Raw genomic sequence first — 23,896 nt, 5'->3', positions numbered from 1 at the left:
CCATCCCATGATTAAAAACCCTATATCCACACTTACCTCATACCTGCCTTGGATCAGGTTGGGTAGATGGTGCAAGTTAGGCCGAGTTGGATAGATAAGATGGATTAGGTCGAGTTGGATCAAATAGAGTGCATAACTTGTGATGCAAACATTCTAAAATGATTATAACTTTGAAATATGAGATTTAAATTATGATTAAATCTGATCGGATTTAAAATGGGATATACTATTATTTGTATGCAACCCAAACCTACTTCAGGTGTTTTATCTAGCATCCACACCCTCCCTAGGTTTTAATTGGGTTAGATAGAGCCTTATGTGGATTGGGTCAGGTCGAGTACCTAATAGGTTGGCTATAATTACCATCCTTAAGCTTTTAGGCATAAATGCTTGGGACAAGATTCATTGTCTCAGTATTGAATATCTATCAATACCATCTTATTATAATATCAATTTATGGTATAGTGCAAGATGATAAGCCATACCAAATATCGGTACGATTCAATTATATTGATCAGCATTTTTTAAAAATAATCTCTTTGTAATTTGATTTTTTTTTTAAAGAAAAATATGCTAACTAGAATCTTGATTTCTGGGCAGATTTTCAAATAGAGGTATAAATTTTGTTGATATTTATAAATGAATTGACAAATCCATTTTAGTGCTCCATGTTTCGATTATTTTGGTTGAAGATATTATCATTGTCTGGATTGCTTAACAATGGTGTATATATTTTTTAATTTATTATGTCTAATTTATATGTCCAACCTCTAGTGCTAAATCCTTTTGATAACAAATTTCAGAAAAAAGATTGATTATAACTCCTGAAAAATAAATTTATTCAAAACTTTTTTCAAAAGGCCACTCCCTCGCGCTGAGACAGCACCTAGCACAGTTCGATACAAAATTTTTATCATAAATATTTTGCCTTCTATTTTTTTCTAAAAATATAAATTTATATTTTCTATTCAGAGAATCACCACCACTATCCCCAGCAAAAAAGCTCCACACTAGGTAATTTAATTTAACAAAACCCCGTGGTAATATACTGGTAATTTTATAACGAATTAATGTTTTTTTTTTTTTTTTCAATCTGAATAAACAATGTATAAGAAAAATTAATATTCATTTAAGTTTCCGAAACTAAATTATATTCTCCGTCTTTTTTAATTGATAAAAAGTTTGATGGTGTGTATTTTTTGTTCACATTTAAATAGCCCCACCACGTAGCATGGGTCCCACATTAGTATATAATTAAAGATGTGCCGCTAGACTGACACAAACACATTAAATAAGTCAGTTGGTTCGGAGAGCCCCGCGATGGCGCAATGCCTTCGTTTACCAAGGGAGACGATGGGAATCCTCATTCAAATAGGTTTCTTAGCGGCAGCAGCATTTCGGGTTGTTAATGGCCAAAAAGGTATGGATACATACTACAGTTCCAATCCCTGTGAAATCTTATCCTTCTCCATTTTTCTCTTGAGCAGAACTGTTGGTTCTTCACATTCTTTTCATAAGCCGAGCTTTTTTGAGATCAAAGGTTGGGCATATGACAGCGTGGTGGTCTAACCTATGCGGAGCTGGACGTAAAGTAACACATAATGGCCAGGGTTAGCTTCCCATTGAAGGGCACCAATCCTCTATGGTGGATAATTTGCATCATCGAGTGCTGTGTAGTAAACGATGGCTGTCATTAAAAGATGGATAGCTATCACAAGACAGCTTTATGTGTCATACACGTACAGTGCGTCGTTGTTGATAGCCCGTGGAGACCATTGAGTATCACACAGCAATTTATGGTGTAAATCATGCATCACTAAAGATCTTGGATCGTTCATGTAATTCTGATCCTTCATAGAAACATGAAGGGCTAAGAAGACAAGGCAAGGAGAGATGAGAACAAATAACAGAGAGGTTTAGCCATAATAGAATCTTTTTTTCAAAGTTAGCTTGAAAGGAAATTAAAAATTCTTTTGGCATCGTTACTGCAGTATTTATTTCTTTATTTTAAGAATAAGGTGTGGGTATCACTAAATTTCTATATATCATTCCAAGAAATGACGCAAAATTATCCAAGTCAAACGCATGGAAAAAACGAGGGACAGTGGAGTTCTTTGCTAAGCCTGGGCGTGGGTCAGTAGGCCACGGGATAGCTTCTGCGTTTTAGCTGAAACGGACATTAGGTCAGTTGATCTTTCCTGAGCTCCCCAGGGTTTCCAGATACCAAGGGAAACAGAGAAAATTTGCTGTGATCTTTGAGAAATTTTTTTCTCAAGGGAGAAGGATTTTTGTTTTTCTTTGCAACAGCTTATACTGCATTTGTTAAAGTACTTCCCTGATTTTTCTTTTTTTTTAATATCTGATAAAAAATATTTTGTATGAAAAAAAAAATGTTTTGCTTTTTTTTTTTTTTAATTTTGTTTGGAGTAGAAGGGAGGTAAGTACCACCTGGCCTTTATTCCTTAAAACACAGAAATTTGCAGTGAAGTGTATGATAGAAAAAACAACAGCCACAGCAGCTATAGATAACTAAGATAAAATATGGAGAAAAACTACGTGTCCCCGACTTTCTTCAATTTTTAAAAAATTAATAAATGTAATTTGTTTTAAGAAAAGGATGGGTTTCTTCATATAAAAAAAGACTTTTTTGGATTTTCCTTTCAAATTCCCACAGATATATCCATTCTTGTTTAGTTTAAGGCATCCGATTTATCAAAAAAAAAAAATAAAGTGAAAAAAAGAAAGAAAAAAAAAAAGTAAAACAGTCTAAATGGAAGCAAATTCAAAAATAGTAGAGAAGTCTATTCCTTCCAACATTTGGATAAAAAATTTAAATTTTAGATCCTCTACAATACAGTTTATGCACCATAAAGCTCTATACTGTTATGGATGGCTACTATATCATTCATCTCGAAGATAGACGACTCTCATTAATTATCTTAATAACATGTTTATGCATTTTTCAACATGATATATGGCATGTTGCAGGGACGAAAGAGAGCAGTTCATCTCTGAGATAGAAATTATATCCTACACTGCATCCTAATCACGTTGTCTCTTTTTTATGGGCCCCATCATCATATGCTAACCATGGTGATTGGGTTAGAGGGATGAGATAAATTTATTGGCATGATATATGGTCATATTGGTGTAGACCGTATAGGATGTAATTACTTCCAATCATGCCCACGGAAGCCACATCTTTATAATGATCTTGACAAACCACTAGCTTATCAGAACAACCAAAAGATCATTGGAAGCTGGCATGTACCGGACCAGTTTCTATATTAGCTGCCAGCCATCATTGTAATTTCTTCTGTACTCACGCAACCATACTGGCTGACTCGTTGCCGTTTCTTTTGAAGTCAACCCAGCCAAAACATTTCTGCCCAATATTCTATTTTTTTTTAGGTAGAATAATATTCTACTCCTGATCTGATCCAATTTTTTAATCGGATCTTAATATTAAATCCAGATCTAATCCAATAAAAGATCGGATCGGATTAAGTCTGATTCATTTCATGGACAAAATTTTTGTCTTAATAGATCATTCATATTAGATCGAATCGAATCCATATATAATCCAACCTCAACTCGAAAAGTCCAAATTTGGTTTGGAGCCGGGTCTATAATCCAAAAACATTGTTGTGCTTATTTCTTAACCATGTTAATGATTTATAATCCCATTTACTTCTTTTCATCAAACTTTATTTTTTCTCTTTTTAGGTTTTTTTGTTTAATTGGAAGAAGATTCTTTCCTGAATGCCTTTTCTCTCACTTCCTTTATCCAACTTTAATTTGTAACTTTTACTATAGATTTATTGCTGAAGCCACATGAAGATGGAAATCATGTAATAAAAGTTTTATATTTTAATATTGAAAAGCTGACAATACTGTTATAATTAGTCGCATTTTTTTTCTTCATAATATTCGTATAGTAGTTCAATCAAATATAGTTGAGCTTTGTTCAAGCTAGGAAGCGAAAGCAAGCATCTAGCCATCTTTATCACTTTGATTATCTGAAAACTTTTGAGAACTTTGAGATCATTTTGTTTGCCTATGAGTTGTTGGTTCTCAAAATAATTGTTAACAATTACTTAGTTGTGAGAATTTCACTATATGCAACTCGATTTCTATCAATTGGAAGAGCAAAAATGCTATGAAATTCAATAAATTTGAGACTCATCAAAAGCTTTTTGAAGATGATTGATAGGGGGCTTGTAGAGAATAAGTCATTACTATTGATTGATTGAATAAATTTACTAAGGAATTAAGATGAAATATCGAGAGAGCAATAACATTTTATTACTTTCAAACCTTCATTTAGCCATTTTTTTCAAGATCAAAGAGGAGGCAACGATAAAAGATGGAAATATGGAAGCTAGGTCCAATACTAAGTTGGAATTAGGTTGGGTCAGATCATTGAGCATAAGATTCAAATCAACTTATAAAATCAAATAGATCAGATTGGATTCAAATTTAGTAAATCTAAACTCAATTGAAAAAATAGAATGAATTCAATTTTAGAACTCAATCCGATCTATAGGCCTTTTAATGTGAGTTGAATCAGATCTAAATAGATTGGATTGGATCAACTCATAGGTCAATTTGTCCCATTTGTAGCCTTATCTCCCATGGTCTACATCTCTAACATTCTCAAAGCTAAAGGGTATATGCACAAAAATGCAAACAGTCTCAAAGTCCTACTCTCTCCTATCTCCTTAAATTGATTTCGTCCACCTTGATGAGCAGCAGGCCAGCAATTTCAGGTGGAGGGGGAGTGTTTCTGAAAAGATTGGACTTTTTTTCTTAGTGATTGCATTTTCATTTTAAGCTTAGTTCCAAGGGCTTGGACTATTTGGATCTGCTCGACTTCTTCTTCCCTTCTTCATTTTTTTTAAAATAATTTATTATTCTTATTTTATTATATTTACCGATGAAATTGGCAGCTTGTACTCCACTTAGCAGTAGAAATATAGATTTTGGGTAACCTAATCCAATCTGAACTTGAATTCATTATATATATATATAGTGTTCTTATTTTATTATAGCAGCTGTACTCAACCTAGCACTAGGAATATAGACATTGAGCATTCTAATCCCATATGAACTTGAATCCATATATATATATAGTAATAACCTATATATATATATATATATATAGTGATAACCACCCCAATATGCAATAACACTTTTTAATGCAACTATCATATTCCTATTCCAAACACATCCATCCATCTCAAAAAAAAAAAAAAAAGAAAAAAAAAAAAGAAAAGGAAGCCATGGCGATAACCACCCCAATATGCAATAACACTTTCTTAATGCAACTTTCTTATTCCTATTCCAAACACATCCATCCATCTCGGGGAAAAAAAAAAAAAAAAAAGGTTCTGCAGGCAGTCCAAATCGGTTTTTATCGCCGAAATAAAACATTAAAATTTCGTTGAATTAAGGAATATGATCTAATGCAACAGAAGCAAGTAGACCGCTCTTGTAACTTGGTTTCTTGATGGTGACCATCAAAACTCGTGCAGGCTTTGTCAGTATTGACTGTGGAATGGATGCGGGCGGTAGCATCACAGATAACATTACCGGGATCGTGTACCAACCCGATACCCAATTCATAGACACCGGGATAAACTACGAAATACCCAAGAGTTATTTGACCCCCTACTCCCTTCCACAGTTAGGGACTCTCAGAAGCTTTCCAGATGGAGTTCGGAATTGTTACACCATAAATCAAGTGAACCAGGATGAAAAGTACCTGATAAGAGCTTTCTTCATGTATGGTAACTACGACGGTCAAGACAGTGCAAGCATAGGTAGCCCGCTGCAGTTTGACCTTCATCTTGGCGTCAATTACTGGAGAACGCTGAACATTACCGATCCATTCTCTGTCAATCCGGTCGAGATCATTACTGTTGCGAAGGACGATTATTTCTCAGTTTGTCTGGTGAAGACCGGGTCCGGAACTCCGTTCATATCTTCGCTTGAGTTGAGGCTTATTGACAGTGTGGATGTTTACACGGACGTAAACCAATCCAATTCCCTTGTGTCCGGTTCCGCTAGAGCCAATGTTGGGGGAGGTCCTGGCTTGATCAGGTAATGTAACTATATTTTGCAGTTCACAGTAGATGATACCAATATATACGTGCACCAACACACACATCAATAATTATAGTTTATTGCATATTTATCTTCCAAATATCACTGTATAGATAACTCGTATTTCATTTTCATTTTGCAATGTTATACCTTTCACTATATTTTGACAGCATAAATAAATAGCCATTTTAGGTATAAGTTAACTCTATTACCCTCTTATATTAATACCTCTTGAAACTGAAAAAATAGAAAATTTTTTAAGAGTATCAATGCAAAGTGATGAATTAATCATTTTATTTTATTTTATTTTTGACATTTAGGGGGACGAATCCCCATAATTCTTATTATTGCGGCTTGTTTCTGGTTGACGTCGGAAGTTGAGGAAATGCTGCACTAGAGCAACCTGTAAAAAAGTTGGGGCCAGAGGATTGTGCTCCGGCGAGGATTCTCAGACGCTCAAATCAGAATGCACAAACAGAGATGTAGAGTTTTGGTTATATGAAAGGGATTACTTATCTGGATTCTCGGGGTTTGAGTATTTATAGAGAACACGAAACCGTTTTTGAAAGATAGGTTGGCCGAATTTGGCACGGTTATCCGGATCAGGCGATTATACCGACATGATTCTCTGAATTAGGCAGTTGCACCCAGATAGGAATGGCAGCTATTATCAGTTGGTCTTTTTAATCCTGAGCTTGATCGGTCTGCTTTCAAAAAAAAATCAGAAAGTGTAGTGTGCCGACTAAAAGTTGGGACTGATAATTTCTTGACCAAGACTCGGTTAGATGGATTGATCCAGATATCCAACCGACCTGCAGTTATTATGCCGTCCAAAGATTGTTTCGATATGCAAGTCGAATAAGGATCAGACGCAGCTGGAGATCGACCAGTTGATTCTTCGACCAAGGGTAGGACCAAATCTTTTTTGTCCAGGATTCGAGTAACTAACCATCCGACAAGAAATCGGACCAAAAACTGACCAACGAGAAGTCGGAGAAGATGACCTTCGACCAAAGATCAGAACAGACATTTGCCGACTATGGATAAGGCAAACCACAACAACCAGGCTACTTGAGAGGTGCTGATATGGACCTGATGAGTCATAATGGGCTTAAGTCTTCATACATTACCGACTTATTTCAGATCACTCCTAACACTCATCGTATATCCAACCCATCCTCGAAGGCTAATTCTAGCTAGAATTAAACCCCTGCTCCATTTTGCCCAAGTGCCAAAAGAGCGATATCATCTTAGCCGGCATTCTCAGTTAATCCCTTCATATTTAAAATAGCTATTTTCTACTGCCAGCAACCAACAATTCGATGAGAAGGGCAACAGTTCGGATATAACATGAACTAAGATGTGTGTGTGTGGTGATTTTCACGGGCAAAGATTCAACAAGTGATATTTGGAGGAGCAATTTGATTACAAATTGTCCTTTTTAGTGTATTTTTTGTTCGCAAGACATCCTATATACTATCATATAAATACATGATGTGCTGTTCTTTAAAAAAAATTCACAAATCAACATAAAAGAAGACATAATAGTTCAAACAAAAACCCTTTCCCAGGATCTTTAAGTTACATGAAGTTTTTTGTTTGTTTTTTTTTTAAATTTTTATTATGATCAATATTGCTCCTTTTCTTACTTATGCAACATATTTTTCATTGCAATTATGTAAAAATTATATGAAGATAAAAATTTTGTATGTGATTTTTTGAATAAAAACTAAGTTTAGTTTAGTCATGGAGCCATAATCAAATGTTATTTAACCTACAGATGAAGTTAATGGGAACGATAATTTATTTGAGTTATTAAGAATTTATTTTTATTGTTCTGTAACTATGCATAAGAGTAAGAATATGGTAGTGATAATTCATGTTGTTATATTCATTAAAATCCTTGTTTTTTAGTTTAAAAAAACAAAGAAACGATGACATTTCCTGGGCCTTCATTGGACAGCATGTGGGTTGGGCGACTGGTTACTTGAGTGGTGCACACTTGCTCCTTCATCATTGGTGAGGTCTATGGGTCATGATGGACTAGAAACCAGTCTGAAAATTGCAATAAAGCAAGTTAGCATATGCAATACATAATTGACATAAATAATAATGAGTAAAGGTAAAAAAATTATTTAAAATTTAAAATTTTATATTTTACATTTTTATTTCTAATTATAATTTTATAAAAAAATATTGTTATTGAGTGCTGGTGACTAGGCCATTTAGCTAGTTGGTGTGCTGAAGAGTTTGATAAAGTACTGTATGGATCAAGAGAGTTGACCGGAGATCTCATACGCCTCCCTAATAAGTGAATGATAGTTATCAAAATTTGGATACAATGCAACTAGGTCAATCGTGCCTAATTAGTGACTAAGGAAAAGAGATTACGGTCAAATCTTTGTTCCAATGTCGGGCTTATTGTGTGAATGGCAGAGAGATGGAAACTCTAGAGCACTTAGGACAGAGAACCTACCTTAAGTTTTGGAGGTTAAAACTTAAACTTGGAGCTTAAACTTACCTGAAGAGTCTCCTTAGAGTAGTTTATGTAGGAAAGAGATGGTGCCCATTGTTATGGAATCTTGCGATATGTGAATCAACTGTTTTAGGTAACCATTTGTATGTTCGGATGATATCATGTGCGTAATTTTTTGACATGCCAATTTCATGTATCTCATCATTATAAAAACCATTTGCCATAATGAGCCAACTATAGCTAGATAAGAGGAGATTTGTGCATCTCTGTTTGCCTTTAGACTAGCCACATGGTGAGAGCGAGTTGGCCAATGTGAAAGCTTTGTAGTGTGCTTGTGGCAAACTTTGGTCAGTTGGTTCTATCATGATTGTCACAATCAATTCCATGTATCACTTGTCTCTACTTCTGAGGCTGAGATACTTATTGGCTTGGGTAAAAGAAGTAAAAAAATTCATGAGGACGACTAGCTGAGGTACCATGAATGCAAGTTGCAGAGTCAAACCATGGATTGAGCTACTACCACTGTCCTTTCAATTTTGTTGTAGGAAACTTTTGGACACTATATTATGAGAGATGTGATAGCATCCGTATTTCTCAAAGTGACATTATGAGTGGCAAGATTTCCTATACGATGATTGGACACTTTGTCAATTGTGATTCTGACGATGGTTCGGAGTTGAACGGCTAACTGACACATGCCTAAAAATCAAATAACTAGTTTTAAATGACTGCATCGACCGAAGGCCTTTGAGCATATGCTTTTTCTATATTTTGGCTTTTTGCTCACTAGTGCTAAGGAAAAAGAGGAAGAGTATGGCCAACCACCAATGGTGGTGACTAGTCTGCCATCTGTCTTAGTTTGTCTATCGCTAGCATGTCCATCAAAGTTTTTTTGGATGCCCTATCATTGCCATAAGTCTTTGGTGGATCCTCATTTCTTCCGATATTTCTTTGACTTTCTCTAAGTTCTCTCCATCTTCTTCCCTCTTTTTTTCAACTATGGAATTGCCATTGGAGAAATGGTCGATACATAATAAAAGAATAGATTAAGACTCTCTTGACTGAGCCATCAATGGGTTAGGTGAGGTAATGCTTGAGGTTGGTTTAGGCTCGAATATTGAGAAAAGTACCTTGAAGTAGACGATGAGTAGATCTAAGCCAAGTACCACATATCTCAGACTTTTATTCTAGAGTTGCCCGACCCTTCTAGTCAAAAGATACATCCTTAAGAGAACCGAATTGCTCTCTATAATGAAACTCTAAAAGTTGACCTAAGACTTCTGATTCTTATAATCATTGCTGAGCTATTGGATCAGTACTAGTTGATTCCAGCCCAACTCATTCCCAATGCTTGGTAGATTATAGTTGATTTTTTTACCTCTCTACCCTCTATAAGTTTGTCCCAACCATGGGGCTGTTCCAAGTCTTTTCTCAAGTGAAAATGCACTCTTGGAGGAAAGGTTGGTAGTACCTTTATTGTTGGAAAAGTTACAATATCCTTCCTTATGGTCCTTCCTCTATTCGAGCTTGGAGGGGTCAATTTTTCTTCATCACCTCAATGGATCCATGGGACTTCATGATACAATAGAGGACGTTGAGGAAGAAGGCATTAAGCCTCTATACCCTTTTGTTAGACGAGGAGGAGGAGGCGGTCGATGCTCTTAGGAGATCAAAGCTCCATCTTATGCTGAGTTGCTCTATGATGAGACCATGGCAAATATCAACATCCGGCCCACTTCTTTTAAGGTTAATCTTCTTTGTTCATACCTTCTTATCCTTCAAAAATTGTAGCTCGATTATTTAATCAATTGGCTTGATTTTGTATAGATGAAGTTTGATTTCAGTAGCCTCATGCCTGAAGTAGCTAAGAGTGCTCCTCCTAAGAGGAAGCTTAATAACAATAAGGCTAGCCCTTCGATAAGAATGAAAGTAAGGAAAAATGAGCCGAGTTCAACTTAAATTAGTGAAGGATGTCCATCTAAGGTGAAGGTGGAAGCCTTAATTTCTACTCACCCATCCACTTTGGTAGCTTCTTTAAGGGCCCTTGAGGGTGTACCTCCTCCTTTGCTTATGGGCCCACATTGGATTCGGCAGTTGATGTCAAGCTTGTAAAGGTGCTAGTTATCGTCGAGGAAGCCATCTTTACCTTGGAATTAACTAGCTTCCATCCTAGAATGAGCTTCAAACTCGAGTGTCTAGATCTTGATTGCATCGACCTGATAGCAGACTCTAGGAGCATGATATTCTAGTAGCTACCATCTTCATCTTAAAAGACTGAGCTAGATTTTTTTTTGCCAACATGGTCACTTAGACCTATAGACTTTGTCCTCAATACTCCTAAGCTCATAGGATAAATGGTGAGGGGGATGATTCTTCCTTAAGTTGTGATGTTTCTTCAAAACTTGACAATGAATCAAGTCATTGATTCAACATGCACTACCGTGGTTGAGATAGGTTCTATAGATTGAAAGTTGCTGTGGAAGCCTAATTGTTCTTTGTTAACTCTATCATTTATTCTATAGACCTTTGATACAATCCATGCTTTAGCGGCCATCATTTTGGGCTATCGAGAGAGTGGAGATGGTGGAGCATAAGATTCACAAGATAGAGTGAGGGAGGGCAATGACTAAGTGAGATCATGCTATTGCCTAAGATGCCAAAGAGAGCACCAAGAAAACAGACATATCTCTAGGAAAAAAGGATGACTTCAAAAGAGCTCATGTTGAAACCAAGAGAAGGCTGGAGGAATCCAAGTAAGAAGTAGAGAAAATAGCAACCAAATTAAAGAAGAGGTTGCTTATCTTCAAAAGGCTCTTCGAGTTATAGATGACCAAACTTTAGGTGCTAAAAATAAACTAGCCTAAGCTAAAAACTAAATAGCACAAGCCAAGGAAGAGCTTTCCAAATTTGAAGATATAGCTACCCAGATTAAGGAGAGAGCTATTCACATAGAGGATAAGTTTGCTCAATTTGAAGAAAAGGCTACTTGAGTCAAGGAAGAAGCTGCTCAGATTGATGAGAAGGCTACTCAAGCTGAAGAGGAGCCTACTCTGGTTGAAGAGAGAGCAACCCAGGCCATCAAGAAAGGCACTAAGGCCAAAAAGAGGATGACACAAGCTGAAGAAGTGGCTCAGTAGGTTGTCATGGAGTTCATAAGCTTTGGAAAGTTTTGCAATGAGCTGCATTAGGCCTCCTAAGATATTCTTTCAAGAAAGACTTTCAATTTTGTAAGGATAAGTTTGCTAGTCTACTCTCAAAGGCCAACCTCCTAAGTTTCTTTCAAGAAAGACTTTCAATTTTGTAAGGATAAGTTTGCTGGTCTACTCTCAAAGGCCAACCTCAGTTAATTTACCCTTTTGGGTTCATCCTAAGGTGGAGATGAGGAAGAAGAAGATGGTGGAAAGGAGGGCATAGATTAGTAGCTCATTCATAATGAGCATGATTTTGTCGCTCGTTTGTCAAGAGCATTTTGTATTTCCTCGTGTAATCTCTTCCTTATGCAATAAAATATTCCTTTTATCTTTTATTTGAGTTTTGTGCCTAGTATTCTATTTTGAATGGCGGATTTGTAGACTTAGCTGAAATTCTGCTAGGTCCTTTGGGTCATTCAAAAGAGATCAATACTTTGGTTGGTAGACCTAGTATAGATCGATATTCAAACCGATATAAGTCTGCTTAGTTAATCAATACACCAAATTCTTTGTGGCAAGTATGTAGATGTCCTAAGCTGAATTTAGATATGGCTTGCCCCCTAGCTACAGTATGATCGGGATTATGCATCTAGAGTTGTTTCTCAGTATCATTATTTTGTCTCAAGAATGTGTGGATGATGTCACGCTTGCTCATCATGTAGTTCTAAGGAATAACTTTCAAGTTCATCACTTGATACAGATCTTACTTGGATATTGTGCTATCTTTATGAGGTTAATAACTCTGGGCAATGACAATTTGGAAGGTGAATTGCATGGCATGTCTTCTAAGTGGGTATTTGAACCGTCGAAGGCTCAAAGAGTTCAACATGTGGCTAGCCATCAAAGAGGATAGCTTCATCTTGACCATTCAAGAACTATCTAAAAGAAAAGGGAGGTTGCCACTTGTGCATAAATTAGCTTCTATTTTCCTCCCTTCATCTTCTCCAATTCTTCACCCATTGTTGCTGCCATAAGATATCCTGATTCATACAAGGGGACTAGGAAAAGATTCTTTAGCTAGTTCTTTACATTGCTCATCTCAAACATCTTAGCCCTTAATGAGTAGCATCTCCATTAATTTCTTATCTTTGAGGGCGTAATGTAGCATTATCAAGTAGGTACTTGGTCATCTTAGATTTCTTGTACACCATTTGCACTTGGAAACCAAATCAACAGATAACAAGTGGAAACAATAACATGCAAGGTGTTTAGACTGGATTGTCCTAGTATTACATTGTAGGCCAAAGTGACCTTGATGACTAAGAAATCAAGCGTCAAAGCAGTCTAGCACGGTGCTTGTCTAGCAGTAATAGGAAAGGAGATAATACCTTCCATGGAGATCAGGTCTACTGAGAACCTGATCAAAATAGAATTGATCTTTCAAAATCAATTCTTTGACAAGTTCATTTTATAAAAAACATCATAAAATAAGACATCTATCGAGCTTTCATTATCAACCAAAATTTATTTTACATCATAGTTTGCAATGGTGATGAAAACTACAATAGTGTCATCGTCGGGAGTCTGGAAGTTCTTAGCATCAATGTTTTGAAAGAAAATGATCTCATTTAACCTCTACCTCTTCGCAGTTGGGCTTCTTATCTGGGCTATCTGAATATAAATCTATGTAGTCAAGCTTGTTCCACCCATCAGTCATCCAAGATGACATTATTGATTCTGCAATTGATCGATTATCAATCTGTAGCTCAAGGGTAGGTTGTCCCTAACCTAAATCACCTCGGCCTTACCGATGGATGATGTAGGCACCAAAGAAGCCCTACTTGATGATGTCTCAATTTTATTTTTTAACCAATAACAGTCCTCGGTATTATGCTCGTAGTCATGGTGAAAGTGGCAAAACTTGCTTGTATCCTTGCAAGCATTCGACCTCATCTACTTTGGACACCTAACAAACTCTTGATTCTTGATCTTCATAAGAATCTATCTTCACGAAGCATTAAAAGGTATGTACTTTCGAGCTTTTGAGGAGAATTCCTTATCGGCAAGAGTTTTCCCCATCTTTGTTGAGCTTCTTATAGGGCTCACTCAAGTCATCACTAGCGCACTTATTATTTTGCTTGCTGACCTTCACATTGCAATGATCTACCATGGTCTTTTCAACATTGATATACTTATCAGAGGGGCTAGGAGCTTATTGGAGTCCTTCGAGAATCTCTTTTCTAGAGAGAAGAGGAATTGGCTTATTTTCCGCATTAAAATGGCTAACATAGTCTTGAAGGGACTCATCTCCCTTTGTTTGATGGTGAAGAGGGTGACAAAGTTCTTCTGCTTCTCTTGTACTAGGTGGCAAATATTTTTCTAAACTCCTCAAAGAAGTAAAATGGAGCTCGATTGAAGCCTGACATACCATATCCAGATTGCCTTCTGGAGAGTATCTAGGAAGGCTTTGCATATCACTGAATCAATTGCTCCCTAAAGCATCATAAAAGCCTTGAAGCTCTATAAGTGATCCAAAAGGCCGATGATGTCATCATAGGTCTCGAGCTATAGCATCTTGAATCGAGGAAGAATGGGTTTTTCCATGATCTTTGCTGGAAATGAGGGCTTGATGAATTCTAAGTTGTTCCCAAGCCCACCCCAATGTTGTCGCAGTTCTTTGAGGTACTAATCTACCTCCTCCAACTCATGGTTGATGTCCACCATCCTCTTGGAGCCGTATATAGATCGATAGGGAGAAGAATGTCCTATTATGGAATCCTCCTATGAAGATGAAGTACTAGAGGATAAGTACTTTTTTCTCATCCTAGACACCATGAATGAGAGTGATGGCTATGAGCCATCTTCTTCAAGCTTTGTGGACTAGAAGTTTAGCAGTGCGCTCAAAGCTTCAATGAGGGGATCAATGACTATAGGGTGCTTTTCCAAAGCTTAGAGGGCAGGAGTGTTGGCTTCGCTATGAAATTTGCAGAGGACAGTGTTGGCTTGCTTGCATTGAAACTCCATGATCACCTGACTCGCGAGCCTCCTGATGCTGCTATTGCATTAAGGGTTGGTGGCAACTTGTTGCATGCTCTAAATAAGCATAATGAGTGCCTAATTGTACTATAGGAGTATATGGAATTGCTTAGTGGTGATTGTCAAAACCACCTGCATATCCACTGAAGGTAGAGCTGTTGTCAGAATCGAATCTTCTCTTATTGATCATAGATCATGAAAGCAATAGCAAGGATGGAAGCAAAAGCTTCTTGGTGGATCAGATCAAGCCTAGAAGAACCCTCGGTGTGAGGAAGAAAAGAGGAGAAATATGAGAGAGAGAGAGAGAAATTAGGGAGAAAAAGCTTCTATTCTGATTCCATTCTATCAAAATCATATACAAAATTGTATATATACATGGTCAATTTGATCCAAACCAAAAATTCCCCTAGCTAATCCAATTTAGTACAATTTTCAAGCCCATGTATACCCATGTCTTGCTTTGCACACCTATTAGACTAAACCCCTAGTCTAATTATTGGATTAGCTCCTTAAGACCTCCAAAACCAAGGTCTTAAGTCACTAAAATTAAACCCAATTCTAGCTCAAATCAGAATCCCGTAAGTCTTCGGTTCGTGCCATCAAGCCGACTCTGTCAAGGTCCGAACCGGCTCTAGCATGCCTTTTGCAGCGTGCCAGGACACACTGCTTTCTGTTCTCCTGTCAGAGCCAGCTTTCTCAGGGTTTGAGCCAGCTCGACTTGACTTTGAGCTAGCTTGACCTACAGTCGAGCTAGCTCGATAGCTATGCCATCCATTGGTGTCAGAAATATAGCTCTTTGACTGCTGTCTGAGCTAGCTTTCTCAAAACTCGAGCCGACTTGACTGCTGGCTAACGCTTCTGGTGCTTTCTTCATATCTTGTCGTTTCTTCATCAGTTTTTAAGGCTTGGAAGCACCACACTTGAGCTCACAATCTCTATCTTGATGCTCCTAAGTCCTCGTGAACTCAGTCCTATCCATCAGTCCCATCAGTGCCATACAATAGTGAAAGCTATCTCATGAAAATATCTTCATGAGTACATCAGCTAGATTCTCTTTGGTGTGAACCTTCACTAGCTCCACTTCACTATCTTCTACAAGCTCTCTGATTTGATGGTACCTGATGTTAATGTACTTCATTTTTGTATGATAAACAGAGTTCTGTGCAAGTAATAAAGCACTCTGATTGTCAGAATGTACTCTGACAGCCTCCTGTGGGAAGTCCATCTCCAAAGCCAAGCCCTTCAACCATAGGGCTTCTTTCACTACCTTTGTGATGCCAATGTACTTCACTTCTATAGTAAACAAGGTTGCTATAGGTTGCAAGCAAGATCTCCATGAGATTGGATCTCCATATATGCTAAACACAAAATCTATCGTTGAGTATCGAGTGTCTACATTTCCATCAAAATCTACATCTACAAACCCCTCTATTACCTCTTTAGCTTCCTTGGATATGTTGGAGTGTCCATCAGTACCTCTTTGCTAACCATAGTAAATACCAACTCCAACTATACCAGCCAAGTATCTGAAAATAACTTTCAGTGCTTTCCAATACTCCCTGCCAGGTTGTGCTATAAATCTGCTCACCTAACTCACGCATGGGCTATATCCAGCCTATAACACACCATAGAGTATATAACGCTTCCCACACCAGAGGCACATGGTACTCTCTCCATCTCCTTAGCCTCCATCTCAATCTTTGACGGTATAGTCTTCAAGAGTCTGAAGTGCCCAGCAAGTGGCAGCTTTGTCGGTTTAGCATTCTTCATTCTGTATCTCTCCAAAATCTTCTTTATATAGCCTCCTTGAGATAAGTGCAACAACCCTTTAGATCTATCTCTGTTGATCTCCATACCTAAAATCTTTCATGCAGGCCCCAAGTCCTTCATCTCAAACTCCTGAGATAAAACTTCTTCCAACTCCTGTACAACTTCTTTACTCTTGCATGCAATCAATCAATATATCATCTACATACAAAAATATATTCTAAAGCTATCATCTAGAGATCTAACATATACACATGGGTTATAATCATATTTGAAAAGGCCAATGCTCCTCACATAAGTGTCAAATTGCTTGTACCACTATCTAGGAGACTACTTTAATCCGTACAGCAATTTTTTCAGCAAACAAATCATTCCATCTGATCCAGATTCTCTAAATTTCTTTGACTGCTCCATATAAATGCTCTCCTCCAAATGACCACAAAAGAATGCCGTCTTAACATTCATTTGCTCTCATTTCATATCCTGTGCTACTACAATACTCAACAACATCCTGATAGATGTATGCTCGACGATCGAAGAGAATACCTCTGTATAATCAACTCCTCTCTGTGAGTATCTTTTGGCTACTAGCCTAGCTTTGTACCTCACTCCATCTTTCTCTGAAGATGCCTCTTTTCTAGTATAAACCTATTTGGATCCAATGGGTCGAGCATCCTCTAGTAGATCCACCAATTGCCATGTTCGATTCTTTTTGAAATACTCCATCTTTTTCATTATGGCCTACATCTATGAATCCCGAATCAGACTCTCTATGGCCTCCTCAAAGGTCTCTGGATCACCAACAGTGATGAAAGTATAGAAAATCATCTTATTAATGCCATATCTCATCGATTTATGAATAGTGCACTTCGGTTTGTGCAGTGCCTATGGCTGCCTTTACACTTTTTTCGGACAATATCCTCTCCTTGCTGATCCTCCACAAGTGTATGATCATGCTTTTCCAACTCCACCTCAAATTGAACATGTTTCAAGCCCGAAGTTGATGGCAAATCATCTGACTGCGAGTGCTGCTCACTGCTGCCCTGAACTATCTTTTTTGCTCCATCTGTACTTCTCAGCTTCTTCAAGATACTTTTTTCATCAAAGATCACATCCCTGCTGATGACACACTTTTGAAAATATGAATTCCATAGTAAGTAACCCTTCACACCTGCAGGATACTCGATGAAGATCATCTTTTGTGACTTCGGATCCAACTTGCTTTGTTTGGCTTCCTCCACCAAAGTATAAGCCGGACAGTCGAACACTTTTAGATGGCCAAGCTCCACCTTTTTTTCACTCTAGACTGCCTCTAAAATTCCCCTATTGAGTGATCTATGGGAAGATCTATTAACAAAGAAATAAGCAAATGTTAGAGCATCACCCCAAAAAGACTTGGGCAGTGATGCTTGCAGCCTTAAGCTCCTGATCTTCTCAGTCAGTATTCGGTTTATCCTCTTTGCAATACCATTTTGCTGAGGGATCATCCTCACTGTGTTATGATGCTTTATGCCACTTTTCTTATAGTATCTTCTAAACTCTAGACTTGTGTACTCCTCTCCATTATCAGACCTTAAACACTTCACTGGTTGTCCTGTCTTCTTCTCCACCTCAGCTCTTTAGACCTTAAATCGAACAAATATTTTTGATTTTTTTCTGATCAGATACACCCAAACTCTCTTGAAGAAGTCATCTATAAAGGTGACAAAGTATCTAGCTCTATCTCGAGCTACAATAGATGTCAGTCTCCATACCTCCGAGTGAACAAGCTCCAAAATAGCTTTACTCCACTTGAAACTACTAGCAAACTTCACCTGGTGCTATTTGCCGTAGATGCAAGGCTCATAAAGATCATCGCCCTCTTTCTTGAGTGCTGGAATCAGTTCTCTCTTACTCAATTCTGTGAGCCTCTGATCACTCATGTGACCCATATGATAGTGCCACAGCTGGTAGATGAGCTGCTCCTCCGGTGCTGCTGCAGAAGCCTCTGCACTGTCAATAACTATAAGCTTTCCATCCTATATAGCTTATTGCTCAATCTTCTCTCTTTCATCACCACCAAAGCACCTTTAGAGATTTTCAAATACTCACTCCCTGGCTGACAACTGAAAGCATATCTCTGCTTTTCTAAGTAACCTAAGGATATCAAATTCTTCTTCAGTCTGGTACATGCTTCACATTGATAAGTATCCGTTTGATTCTATCATACATTCTCATCTTGATAGCACTAACACCAGCCACTCTACATGGGTGATCATCTCCAAAACTCATACTACCACTATCTGATTTCTCATGCGAGGCAAACTAATCATGATGTGCACTATAGTGGTAGGAACATGCTGAATCAAGCATCCAATGACTATCAAACTCTGTTGTCTTATTTGATACTACTAGTACATCATCTCCAGTATCTTCAAATGATAAAGCACTAATCCCACTGGTCGATCCAATCTTGCCCTTCTCCTTCTTATTCTTCAGAAGTAGACAATTCCTCCTTAGATGACCAAGCTGATGATACTTGTAGCATTTCACAGTCTTCAAATTTTCTTGAGACTTTGATCCACCCTTAGAATTATCTCAAATCCTCTCCTTAGGTCTCCTTTGCATCTTATCATAGCAAGCACCTCTGAGTTAGGGCTACCTTTACATAACTTCTCTCGCTGCTCATTTGACCTAAGAACTCCAACCACTTTCTCAAAATTCAAATCTCTTTCCCATACACCAAAGTAGTGATGAGATCATTATAAGAAATTGGCAACGAACACAACAACAGAAGAGCTCTATGTTCCTCATCTATCTTCACATCAAAGCTCATGACATCCGAACAAACTTGATTGAATTCTAGATGTGGACAATCAAATCTCTTCCTTCAGGCATCCTCAAACTATACAGTTGCTTCTTTAGCCATAACTTATTTATCATATTCTTGCTCATGTATGTGCTCTCAAGCTTCTTCCAGAGCCCTTTCGATGTGGTCTCTGTGTTAATCTCAGCAAAATCTCATCAGCAAGGCACATTCTAATTATGCTAAAAATTATTTTCTCCAATTCTTCCTAATCTTCAACAAAATTTTTTTCAGGTCTATCCCTAATCATGATCTTGTAAATTCTATTCTGAACTAACAGATCCTTCATCCTTTGCTGCCAAAGGATAATATTTTTCTTGCCATCAAACCTTTCAAAGTCTGCCTTAAGGGTGCTTGATGTCATTCCATACAGATTTCAATTTCAACACAAAGAATACTCATAAATTTTATGTAATTCTGGATAAAACAAGGCAGATTACTCAAGATCAAGATAGATCCTTATCTAAATCAGGCGTCCAAGATCTTTTCTCCATCAGATCTAACACCAGAGCTCTAATACCAATTGTTGTCAGGATTAGATCTTTTCTTGCTGATCATAGATCATGAAAGCAGCATCAAGGATGGAAGAAAAGGTTTCTTGACAGATCAGATCAAGCCTAGAAGAACTCTAGGCATGAGGAAGAAGAGAGAAGAAACATGAGAGAGAGAGAGAGCAATTAAGGAGAAAAGGCTTCTATTCTATTCTTCTGTCAGAGCCGACTCTCTCAGGATTCGAGCCGGCTCAATCTGGCTTCGAGCCAGCTCCATCTATAGTCAAGCTAGCTCGACAGTTGTGTCATCTACTGGTGTCAAAATACAGCTCTCTGTCTGCTGTCCGAGCCGACTCTCTTAGAGCTTAAGCCGACTCAACTGATAGCTGATGCTCCTGATGCTTTTTTCACACCTTATCCTTTCTTCATCAATTCTTAAGGCTTGAAAGTATCACACCTGAATTGACAAGAGCACCCCATGGACTCTACATAGAGCCATCGAAATCCACTAGTATGTACTCGTAGGCAATGGATGGAGCTACTTATGCTCTTTTAGATTTCATGATTGCTGTAAGATAAAACCTCTGATAATGGGATCAAGACCTTTCCTGAGCACCAATCTCTTGCTGTCAGTTAGCTGGTTTGCTGAGGACTCAATGGGGCATTACACGTATCAAGGAATTGGTTAGAGATTGATGTGCCTCCCTCTCTGATTGATGATGGTTGATGGGGCTCGAATGTGATCACAATTGGATTGATTGCACCTAATCAGTGGCCGGGGAACGAGATTGCGATTGAATCACTACTCCAACATCAGGCATGGCCTTGAAATACTACAAATAGGGAAGCTCTCTTGTTGGAGAGTGTTTGATAAAAGATCTTATGATGCTTAAGTCAGATAACTCCTAGCAAAATAGTGGAGGTGCCGTGTGAGTAGCAGAGATATGAAAACTCTAGAGCACTTAGGATGAAGAGGTTAAAACTTCGAACTTAGGACTTGGGACCTAAACTAGGAATCCTTCTCTAGCTAGTTTATATAGGCAAAAGCCAGCATTTGTTGCTATGAAATCTTGGGACATTGACCATTTTGGATAATCATTCGTATGTTTGTAAGATATTGTGTAGGTGATTCTTCCATATTCTAATTCCCTTATATTTTATGGTTATGAAAACTATTTATCATCATGGGCCAACTCTAGCTAGATGGAGAAAAATTTGGGCATCTCCATACATCCTTGGACTAACCACATGGCGAGAGATGGTTGGTCAAGATGAAGGCTTCTTAGCAAACTCATGGCAAACTCTAGTTCGTTTTTGCTATATATATCAGTTGCGGTCAGTTTCGAAGTATATCAGAAAATAAAAATGAATGTATGAAAAATAAAAACATCATATTTAGAAAGAGAACATGATGCATGTTTTGTGTTTTTTAAACTATGCATTTCAAATCATTAGATGCTTAGGCAAAGAACTCCAAACAACATAATTTTTTATCATAAGTAATTTAGAGATATTAGATCATATCCAATAATTAGAATTATCAATATGGGGCCTCAATCACTGAATCAAGACCAATATTTTTAGAACTATTGTATGAGTGCCAATATATAGCTCTACTCTCTATAGATATATTTCTAATGTTAGCTCTACTTTCTCTATGTGCACGTGCATTGCAACCAAAGATCCATGAGATTGTATGCAAATGTGAATATTCTTCAAGTTCAGTAGTAGAAATCATGCATACACTTGCATAATATGACTTCTTTAACATTGAACTACTAATCAATAGGTATCCAAATGACACCTATGATCGCATTTGGTGGTCAGTGAACCTACCTAACTCGTTTGGGATAAATACTTCAGAGACCATCCAAATTAATCCAGGGGATGCCTTCCAGGTGCCATCCACCATTATGAGTAGCGCGATCACTCCAATAAACAATACCAGTTTGCTATTTTCTTTATCGACTTTCAGAGCAGATATGTTCGTCCCATATGCTATTACTAATACACTTCGCAGAGTTTGAAGCCCTCCCTCCGAACAAGACAAGATTAATCGATGTGATTATGAATGAGCAAATTCTTCAGAGGAATTTTCGGCCGTCTTACTTACTATCAACTCACATAACCCTCACATTTGAGCTTGAAAGTGTTACTCAGTATGATATTAGCCTAACAAAGGCAGCCGATTCCATCCTTCCTCCAATCCTCAATGCCCTGGAGGCCTATACTACTCTTTCCCTACCAGATTTGGCATCCGATATAACAGATGGTATATTGTTCCTCAACTTATAAAGTAGGGCTAATATCTCTTTTAAACCAAAAAAAAAAGCAAAGAAAGCATCAAATATCACTACTTCTCTAAAAACATAATATTATTAAATAATAGAAAGTAGAAAAACTGAGCAATATATCCTTTGTTTTACGAGTGTCTTATGTTTAATTCTTTTACATGAAGCACCATGGCAGTCTTTCATACATGGATGATCATCTGATTATATTTTGACATGCATGATTCATTGCCATCAAGGCAAGACCACCCTTAATCATGCATCTCAAAATCTCTCTGGGACACGATCGGGTGGTCATCCTTCACATGAAAGACCTTACACAGTTTCTTAAATCTTTGAGATATCCAGATATATTTGATTGTTTTGGATAATTTTTTTTTTTTTCCTAATAAGGATCATTTCAACCTTCTAGATAGTGAAAAATAGCATACTAATATAAGAAATGTGATTGAGTTTTTCCTTTCAGATGTTTTTCTCTTTACTTTTCCATAAATATATATATATATATATATATATATATTATATATATATATATATATATATATATATATGCGCTCAGCATGACTTGACTCGAAAATGTTGCTTTATTTTTTTCGGGACTGCATTATATATATAGCATTAGAGGTGGCTTTTTGTTTCCCTTGTGAACATGCTAGTTCGTGCTATGATGGACCTCAAGAAATTGTATAATATCAAGATTTGGCAAGGCGATCCATGTGCCCGCGGAACTTCACTTGGAAAGGCATAGTCTGTACCTTTTCTGCCTCTAATCCTCCAAGAGTAACATCCTTGTAAGCCTCTTTGATGTTTTTTCAAATTCCTAAAATGTTAATAATATTAAGACTGAACTATTTGTGTTGTTTCATTTACTTTGCAGAAATCTGTCATCGCAAAACTTGACCGATAACATACCTGATGCCATTAACAACCTTAAGGCCATCGAGTACTTGTAAGTATTGAAAACTATCACTCACAGGTTTAAGTTATATGCGAAAAATCTTTGCCAGATACGTATGCTCTAGCCAACTTGGTTACATAAGGATTAAGAAAAATCCCAAGTTGGTAATTAAGGGATAAGAAAATTTGGAAGTATGGTCATTTAATGATTTGATGTGACAACAGATCTTCTACATGCCTAAACCTTTTCTTCTCCTTCTTCTTCTTCTTCTTCTTTTAATGAATGGCCAGAGATGGGAATTGGGTGTTGATAGCCGATCTTGGATAAGTGGTCCTTAAAAAAAGAATCATCTCATTACACAACATACACTTAAAATCTCAATCTCTAATGGGAGAAATGGAAAGTCAAGTGCAGTACATGAGCAGTTAAGGTTTTTTTCTTAAGTAATTGAAAATAATGATTAAATACTATTATTTAATATCAGAGAGGTCCAACATTGAGAGGTACTATCAAAGTTCTAATCTACAATCTCTATGACAAAGGGGTCCCATTACTCGATTATATCTCAATTTGCAGTAGGTATGCTTATAAGGGATAGATAGACTATGATGTGTAAATATATAATATAATTTTTTGAGCAAAATTGATAATACAACTTTCCAAGCATGGTATATGCACATTAGATTGACTATTGCAATTTGAGATTTAATGGATAAAATGTTTATAATGGTAGATTGTAGAACATCTCTAATCTTTTATTGGGAAGTTGGTCATAATGCATATACATTTTTTGAGATTAGGATTGGCTACTTCTTATCTTTTCCATCCTATATCCATGCCGGATGCAAACTTGATC

The 23,896-nt window shown here is 37.2% G+C and overlaps 1 protein-coding gene across 3 annotated transcripts in view; it reads left to right on the top strand.

Moving 5' to 3' along the window:
* The first annotated feature begins 1,289 nt into the window (after positions 1-1,289).
* The window catches only part of LOC105037078 (probable LRR receptor-like serine/threonine-protein kinase PAM74), a 266,372-nt gene continuing 243,765 nt past the window's right edge, over positions 1,290-23,896 (top strand). For 2 of the 3 annotated variants that reach the window (XM_073251476.1, XM_073251464.1), the window contains exons 1-5: positions 1,290-1,420; positions 5,535-6,102; positions 21,641-22,123; positions 22,799-22,933; positions 23,020-23,091. In XM_073251476.1, the coding sequence (XP_073107577.1) occupies positions 22,857-22,933; positions 23,020-23,091 (149 nt within the window). In that variant the 5' untranslated portion in view covers positions 1,290-1,420; positions 5,535-6,102; positions 21,641-22,123; positions 22,799-22,856. The remainder of the gene's footprint in view (positions 1,421-5,534; positions 6,103-21,640; positions 22,124-22,798; positions 22,934-23,019; positions 23,092-23,896) is intronic. The other variant, XM_073251472.1, reaches the window with a different exon arrangement.

The sequence above is a fragment of the Elaeis guineensis genome, chromosome 1, assembly GCF_000442705.2.
Source record: "Elaeis guineensis isolate ETL-2024a chromosome 1, EG11, whole genome shotgun sequence".
NCBI lineage: Eukaryota > Viridiplantae > Streptophyta > Magnoliopsida > Arecales > Arecaceae > Elaeis > Elaeis guineensis.
The sequence above is the reverse complement of the archived record's forward strand: the minus strand, read 5'-3'. Positions and strand labels throughout refer to the sequence as shown.